The sequence below is a fragment of the Lytechinus variegatus genome, chromosome 1 (assembly GCF_018143015.1).
Source record: "Lytechinus variegatus isolate NC3 chromosome 1, Lvar_3.0, whole genome shotgun sequence".
NCBI lineage: Eukaryota > Metazoa > Echinodermata > Echinoidea > Temnopleuroida > Toxopneustidae > Lytechinus > Lytechinus variegatus.
Window position 1 is genome coordinate 26615441 of NC_054740.1, and position 9186 is coordinate 26624626.

The 9186-nt window shown below is 37.7% G+C and overlaps 1 protein-coding gene across 1 annotated transcript in view; it reads left to right on the plus strand.

Annotated features, from left to right (window-relative positions):
- The window catches only part of LOC121410273 (TBC1 domain family member 19-like), a 56037-nt gene extending 49117 nt beyond the window's left edge, over nt 1–6920 (plus strand). Inside the window, exons 8-9 of the mRNA XM_041602249.1 lie at nt 4774–4846; nt 6645–6920. Coding sequence (XP_041458183.1) covers nt 4774–4846; nt 6645–6865 — 294 coding nt within the window. The 3' untranslated portion in view covers nt 6866–6920. The remainder of the gene's footprint in view (nt 1–4773; nt 4847–6644) is intronic.
- Nucleotides 6921–9186: the final 2266 nt, after the last annotated feature.

The window sequence follows — 9186 nt, forward strand, 5'->3', positions numbered from 1 at the left end:
TGAATGAACAATACTGCCTCAAATTTGTTCAAAACCCGATTGTTGTGAATAAATCAATGTCCCACTTGCACCAAAAGTTGTTTATAGTTTATTATGTTTCATTTTCACCTTGCATTGTAATCATGTTAGAGGTATTAACCCCTGCTTCAAATATTGTCATCTACATCACTGAGCCACAAGGCTACTTTGTTACCCCAAGTTTATTCAAAGTTCATGATTTTAACCATATCACCCATATCTTAAACGTCTTTTGGTTTCATGTGCTAATTCCTTTTCCACCCGAGTGAGGCAATATTAGTGCTCAATGATAATAATAACAATAATAATAATTGGCATTTATATAGTGCTTTATCGATTTAGGACTGCTCAAAGCGCTTCACAATTATTATTACTTGGTCACTGAATTCATAGCATTTCAAGCAGCCTGTTAGGCGCACACTTGTTAAACTAACCACAGTGACAGTTGTTTCCTACCGGTACGCAATTAGCACCTGGGTGAGAGTGGCAAAGTGTGGATTGACGCCTTGCCAAAGGACGCTAGGCCTTGGTGAGATTCGAACACACGACCCTCTGATTACAAGGCGAGAGTTAGAACTGCTACACCACGGCACTTCCACTTTAATGATTGATTAAGTTTTAGCAAGGGAATATGCAGTCTGCAATGTTTTTGATAAGAGCCCAATGGCCAGAGCGTATGAATGCATCAATTTTGCTAAAAATCGTGTGTGTTGCTTTACCTGAATTTGTGGACTAATTCTGAACAAGGCGTGGATGTTGTGTTGCTAAAGGATATGAGTTCCAAGGTTGGATTCGAACACATGACCCTCTGACCTAAAGGTGTGTGTGCAAAACAATCACCACACCATGGTGCTTCCACAATAACATAATAATGATAATAATAATAATGGTATATTTACTTAGGCTAGCCACTTCCGTTACGAAAAGTGTTCTCACAGCGGGCCCTGCTATTACTACCCCTCTAAAGGCGCTGTCACACCTTGGCGTTTTAGACAGCGTATGCCCGACGTATGAGGAATTTGGCGAATACGCTGGCGTACGTCGAATACGTAACGGGTAAGTTTTGCATACGTTAAGAGTACGCTAAAACACGCTGGTATACGTCGTCATACGGCAAGGTCATCGAAAAATTTTGTGCAAGCACAAAATTTTTCGACGTATGCCAGCGTATGGCTCATACGTCCCGCATACGCGGGCCATAAGTTGTAGGCAAGTTACGCGATCGTTGATACACGTTGACACACGTTACTCGTAAGTTACTCATAAGTCGATGTACGTCGAGATAATGTCCAGCGTACCCTAAAACTTCTAACCTATGAGTAACGTGCTTTGAACGTATGTGTAACTTAACTCCAACGTATATTGACGTATGAAGACGTGCTCCGGACGACCACAAAACTTACTGAACGTGTTTATAACTTACAGCTACCGTATAATGGCGTATTGACAACGTTTATCATGTTTATAGGAATTGGTATATAAAGTAGGGGTTCACAGGAGTTTTCTTCGGCATGGCGGTGGTGTTGATAGGTGATGTATCGTGCGGTTATGATTTGAATAATCGAGCGGCAGCCTTTTTATAGGCTACGACACGTGTTCGTCAGCAATACGCTGCCGCGCGCTATGCGTAAGTTAGGCTATCGTAGGGCATAAGTTGTGTACGCCAGCAATACGCTAAGCATTCGTTGGAATACGTTACTTATAAGTTAACGAAGCGTTCGATATAAGTTACTAATACGTTATGTATACGTCCAACTCGTTATGAATACGCTAAGTATACGCCCAGAGTTGAAAAAAAAAATCAAAGTTCAGCGTATGCCGACGTTTTAGAGAAATTTTGATACGTCGGGCATACGCTGTCTAAAACGCCAAGGTGTGACACCACCTTAAGCTAGGCTATCTATGTATACATGTATTCGGTGCACACAGCTGTTTGAGTAATCACTTCCTGCCGGTACCCATTTACCTCACCTGGGTCGAGTACAGCACACTGTGGATGAATTCCTTGCTGAAGGAAATTATCTATGGCTGGGATTTGAACCCACGACCCTTTGTTCCAAAGTTGGAGACTAATCCACTGGGCCAAGATGCTTCACATGTAAGTCAAGCCCATTCAAAATAAATCAATGTCCATGGCCAGAATTAATGGGCTGTCATTGAAACTTAGACTGATGAAAACACTGTAAAAAATCCCCCTTTGATGTCATATTCTGACATCATGAAACGATACAAGTATGATTGAAAACACCTTATTTCACCAAACTCTCCTTGTTTTTTTTCCTCCAAGGGAAATTTGACCCATAAAATATCACATGACAAACACCATGCATCTCCTATGGCTTAAATCCTATCATCTTCTTTTAATCTCATGACCCGAGGGAGGATTAGCTTCTGTGAGATCAAAAACATCTTCATTTAATTTGTAATCCTCCCATGCCCGAACCTGCAGCGTATTGATGTTGGTTATTAAACACCAATTTCATATCCCAATGAGACCTGTTTATCTGATGCGGTTGGCGAGAGTGTGGAAAGACCCCTGGATTCATGTATTTTTTCTTTTTCTACATAGAAATTAAGAATTTATTTTGTTCTTTAAAGTTATCGGTTTCTGAGCTGGGTGGTCAAAAATTTAAATCATGCAAGGTGAAGCTTGAAAATACAGTGATATTAATGCTTGTAAATATGTGGCCATGCCTTTATTGCATTTCTGGAAAGTCTCTTCGGGAATTGAAATGAAACATTTTTATACATACATGTAAGGTTAAAGGGGGTTGGGGCGGGGCCAGTGGTGGAGGTGGGTGGGGGGGGGGGTACATGGGAATCACTGCCCTTACATGTATTTCATTCAAGTTCATTGACTGTCTTGAAATACATACATCCTCTCATTTTGGATAATATTTTACAACTGTCACGATATGTGGCGTGCAGTACCAGGTTGCGTGATGTACATCACTAACAGCTGGCAATGAAACAGCTATCTCATGAAGTTAATATTTACCTTGGCTCTTGACTTTTGTGCCGTACATTTTCTTTATAAGCTGATTTGTAAGTTTTAATGGAGGATTTAGGATGTGATGAGAACTTGTCCACCCACATACATGGAACATTCAAGTATTATTTCTATTCGGGCATTAAGTTGTGCTGCCATGCCATATTTTTCGAGATTTACTCTAAAGCAGGGTGCACGCTTCTTGATTTTTTTGTATCCGATATTGAAAGAAATGGAATAGTGTTTGATACGATCATTGCAACTTGTGAAATATTAACTATCAAAATTTCAAATAGTGGTGTGAGCATATATCAATTTGAAAGTCTAAGTTTCATGCTCTTGCAAGCCTCCATGTACAAAAAAAAGCAAATTTAATCTAAAATCATAGTGACACCATAGTAGTCTTGCAAACAGCACAATATGGGTTTTACTCTGATCACTATAAACTTGCATTGAAGAAGAGTTTTTATTTTAATTTTTCTCATAACACTACCCCAAACATCAGCTATCTCGAGTTATGTTTATCCTTTAAACATTCATGTTTTTTATGCAAAATAATATTAAAAAAGAATGGGTTCTACTTAAGATTACATAAAGTGCTGAACAAAAAAGAATGATAAAAACTAATAAATAAAGAACAAAAATGAGCGAATAACTGCTCATTTTACTTGGGTGATTGCATCACACGTTGAGAAGAGAAGCTCATTGTATGTGATGTACATATAACTACCCTATGTCATCTTCCTCATTATTATCTAAAACATGTTGAATTAAATATCCTTCGTCAATGACCAATACAATTATTTCAAGGTTTCTTTTTTCATTTACATCAGTGAAAGTAAAGTAAGCATTGTTTATTCTGCCTCTTTCTGTAACTATACTTGTTTCACATTTATCATACAATAATAAATATTGTATGTGGGAAATTTGAAAAATGTAACCTTGTAATACATGCCACTTTCATCAACGGGGTTCCCAGCCCATCAGGGAAAATTATTTTACTTTTTTCCAGTCAGGGAAAAATCAGGGAATTTGATTTCTAAAATTATCTCAAATCAGGAAAAATCAAGGAATTTTGATCGGCCCAATGTCAAAAGCACGTTAGTCAGTCAGACTCTGTTATATTTTGTTGCATATCAAAAGAACATCCATTGAATGACTTGTTATGGTGACATTTTTTGTGTTCTCTTCACATGTAATTTCATTGCTACAACTTAGAAAACATGCGAAACTGGCAATTGTTTTGAATAATTATCAGGAATTTTTTAACTTCATTAGGGAAAAATCAGGGAATTTTGTTTTCTTGAAAAGCTGGGAACCCTGCACGTATTAAACTTACAGGTATAATAAGTGGTAGGTATTCTTCCCTGAGCATCATATTTGAAAACTTCTAATTTAATGAGTATACCGGTAATGATTATGGTGTAGGAGGAGAGCAATGTCAGACTGAATTGAGAGCATATAAAAATCATCAAATTTTTTCTTGTTCCCTACTGGAAGGTAAAGGAAAGTGCCCTTTAAAGTTGCAGCAATATAGAGGGTCTTAGCTTGTTTTTTTTTTTTAGCAATGCAAAATCAGTCCGGGCTAGAAAGGGCCAGTCATTTTGATCAATCATTCACAATCTGAAAATTAATCTTTGGAAAGCTTCCTCAAAGTGGCCTGTCATTCACATCGCTCACATGTGTCTTTGACATGATTTGAGAGTTATATGCAAATATTGACCATCTCTAATTGAGTTTGTCTCTCATTAATACCCCATGTGCAGCAAGAGGAGTATAAGGACCTATCTCCAAAGCAGCGGCAAACAGGCGTAGATGACACATCGGATTTCCCCGGAGGTGGGTACAAGAAGTTTTTCGTTTATTTAAAGGAAGGGAACATGGGAGTACAGGGGTAGATATCAAAAGGGCTCTATGACTGGTATTTGTAATGCAGTGATTAAACTGCTGACTACTGAATCATGTGATTTCCATAGGTTTTGTACAGGGATCACCTGGTTCCACTAGGAAACGGGTTAACATTTACAAGTGCATAAAGTTGTTGAGAGAAGAAAAGAAATAATTGTTGCACTTTCATATGCAACGTCGCCTTGTATCTATTTTACCCTTCACAAAATAGAAAGTGCAATATTAAGTTTGACTGTCTGCATGCGTGTCTTCCTGCGTAGCCAATCGTTTCTTGTTGCAAGAAATCATGTGGTTAATGTGAATCATTAGTGTGGGAGAAACTGTCACACTTAAAACTCACATGGACAGAGAAAAAAGGAACTGAAAGTTCATTTCTTGTGGGGTTTTATTTTCTCGGTGATGAAATCTTGCCAGAGAGAGATAAAGAGAGAGCACTTTGACAGTTATTCAAATCATGAACTTGTATTCCTTCAGTGAGAAACCTGCAAGCAATTACCGACCATTAGTGAAGGTAGTCATAGACTCCTTAAAAGAATGATAAACCACCATGTCATTACCAAGCATTAGTGAGGGTAGCCATGAACTGCTCTACATGTATTAAAGGAAACAAAAACCCAAGGAGAGAAGCAATCTTATTGGAAAGAGTAAAATGAGAGGAACAATTTAAAACAAGTTTCATCAAAACCGGTTTTGAAATAAGTATTAAAGTTATTGACATTTAAAAAGTCTTGTACTTTCAACAGGGATCCTCAAATTGGCAAACGTGCTTCAAAATGGCTGATTTTGTGGACAACTCTCCATTTGTTTTATACACAAATTTTCAGATTTTCCCCTGTATTTTACATATTTCACATTAACATAATTATGTGGAGTGAATTATATTTCCCATGACATATTTTGTGTTCATGAGGAGGCAAGATGCAATTTGAAAGTTAATGAGGAAAATCAGAAAATTTGTATACAACCAAATGGAGAGTTGTCTACAAAATCAGCCATTTTGAAGTACATGTATGTTTGCCAATTTGAGGATCCCCTAGAAAGTTCAACAAGTGTTTTCAAACTTTCATAACTAGCTTATTTTATAACAGATTTTGATAAAGCAAGTTCTAGATTGCTCCTCGCATTTTACCGTACTCTTTCCAATAAGATTGCTTCTCTTCTTGGGTTTTTGTTACCTTTAAAGGGGTACTCCAGGCTGAAAGTAAGAAGATTTAAACAGATTAGGTAATATCAGACAAGTAAAACACTGACATTTCATCAAAGTCAGACAAGGGATAAACAACGTTCTGACATATTAAAGCGTTGCATTACATGTAGTTTAGTATAACGGTTCTATGCATGTACTCATATATGCAGTGAGGAAGCTGATGTCATATCCCACTTTACATTGAATATTCCTTTGTATTTTGTTCTATGAAAACTATATAAATTCAAATTTTGTCCATCAAGAATGAAAAAACAAAATCAATTGACTGTTGACAACTGATTAAATGCATAAGGCATCTTTTGCTGTTACCTATTTTGTTACAAGAGAGTGTCATTCATGCATGTATGAAAATGATGTATTAATACTTCATGTAATAACATATTCAAGAACAAAGTGGGAACATAACATTATAAGCCAACCTAATGAATGTTCGTGATAACATGCTTATATAACTGTTTTTCACAAACTATTGCTCGACTTTAAAATTCGAAAAAATTCTTTGTTTATGGACTGATGTGACAGAGCTGTTTGACGGAGAAAGGATGAAGCTAGGGAGACGCGTCATCCAAGCAAACCACACAGCAGTGGCTCAGCAGTATGCCAAGAGTGGCTGCCCCAGTGGGCTCAGGGGTCAAATCTGGAAGCAGATCCTTGGAGTAGCGGTCGATCATACGGTAAGTTTATGGGCAGCCTACTTTCAATGTCCGGTTTTCTTTCTTTGTGAAAGTTTGTTTGTGGAATGACTCCATATTGCACAGTACTATTGCTACATGTACCTCTGGAATGTTAATTTCTTAATAGACTCTAGTAAAGATCCTGTTCCAAATGCCAGTATTGGTACGATTTGGCAGGAGCAGGGAAAATAAAAACTTTTCCCAGGAGTTGGCATGAAATAGTTTTACAGTACTTTGTCAAGTGGAACAGGATTTTATTTTACGTCCACGTGCTGCCGTTGGTACATCAGGGTCCCGTAACACAAAGGTTAGCGATTGATCATACACTTGATTTTTACGATTGATTGTACATTGTAGTCAATGGAATCAATTGTAGAAAAATGTTCTACGATCGTTGCTAAGTTTTGTGATACTTTTGGTCATCTCATGACTGCGCACCATGTCATAAATGCCCTTCTTGCCTTCCCTCCGATTCAAATGTTTGCTTTTCTGATTTTAGGGAAATTGGCATGAAATTTGAAACATGTTTTATTAGAAAATGTCGATCTGAATAAATATGAGTGAAGGTTAACTGTGATATGTCAAAATTACTTTTTGGGTGACTTATTATTTTGGATTCCCAGCTGGTATTCATACACAGTACTTACATGTATTACTTTGTGAACTGAAACAAATCTATTGTTTGTTTCATGGAATAGGAAGGTTTTTTCCTTCTGCAGTGTCCAAGGAATAAACAGAAGTTTGCACATATTTGCATAGGCCCATATACATGTACATGTATCTTTGTGGAAGATGGACATAAGGGGGTGGGGGGGGGTAAGTGTGTGTGTCACACTCCCAATATGTTACACTGTGGTCATCTTTATTACCTTATGCTGTATCTACTCACTTGTACTTTTCCTTCCTTCGCATGGCATGCCCCTCACAGTTAGAATGTTACAAGCATTTTTCGGGGAAAAAGGAAGTTCACCGAAGTGCAGTTCTTTCTTTTTCTTAACCCCACTCGAAGTATGTCTTGTGCTCCGAGGTACTAATGAAATATTCATGTCGCAGAACAAGATCCGGGGTGTGGGATAGGGTTTCTAAAGTTGTGCCATCTGTATTTTTTGCGAATCAAATTAGAGAGAATCTTCGAGGATGTTGGGCAGGGGCGATGCACCTCTTTTTCGCTGATCGGCTGCTTTGTCCCTTGTCAAATGCAGCATCGTGTGACAAACCCGATGTGTACTGAAGTTTACGTTCTTGTTGTATAGGAGGTTAAGGTACATAAGCAGTCATGAAAATGCCCCCAGGCCGGAGTAGTTTCACAATGATGTTTTGCTCACTGAATTGTGCTTGCCTCTTCTAACCTTGCCTTGGGCATCATGTCCGCTCAAGACAGTGAGGGTTGATTTTCACTAAAGGTTAAGGTTTTCATTCTCAAATGCTTGAATGAAGGGATATTGTTTGATTTTTTTTATGTTGTCAGTGAATTGGAGAGCTACTTCAACGTTATCCTTTGCCTTTTTCCACCATAAATTGCATTAGGCCATGGACTTTGTATTTATAATAAAGCTTACTATGTTTTTTAGTGTTTTTTGAATATTTTGTTGCAACAATAAAAACAAAAAAATTAATTTCCAAGATTCTTTCCTGCAACAGAGCAGGTACCCTCTGATTAGTCTGCAGGGACAGACCCTTGGTTTTGGCAATTCGCATATTGCATAATGTAGAGTCTGAAGTGGTGAGACTAGATTCACTATGTACACTTGAGAGAGTTCATGATCTAGTCTTTACTCTAGACATGGTATAATTGGTTAAAGGTCAAGTCCACCTCAGAAAAATGTTGAGTTGAATCAATAGAGAAAAATCAGACAAGCACAAGCTGAAAATTTCATCAAAATCGGATGTAAAATAAGAAAGTTATGACGTTTCAAAGTTTCGCTTATTTTCAACAAAAAGTTATATGAACGAGCCAGTTACATTCAAATGAGAGACTCGATGATGTCACTCACTCACTATTTCTTTTGTTTTTTATTGTTTGAATTATACAAGAGAGTGAAATACACAGGGAGAGAATAGGTGAGAAAAGAGATGGAGAGGAAATGGTAATAATGGTGGGTAGGGGGTAAACCGTTTTCATCTGTGCACTGTGCCAGTGATATTTTGTGGTTTGATTTGAGATTTTATCGTGGAAATCATCAAAATCATCTAAATCAGCTCAACCACGCAAACAAGATTTCAAGGAGGGATATTGCAATCGATGGAAGTGTATCGTTGCGGCAAAGAGAGACCAGTTCAGTATTCAGATCATTGTGGAGTGTTCAGTCTTCAACACAATTGTATACGTGTGGGGCGCAAATGTAAGAAGTGATCAAACTTTTGCATGCATATTTTATCTCACACGGTAA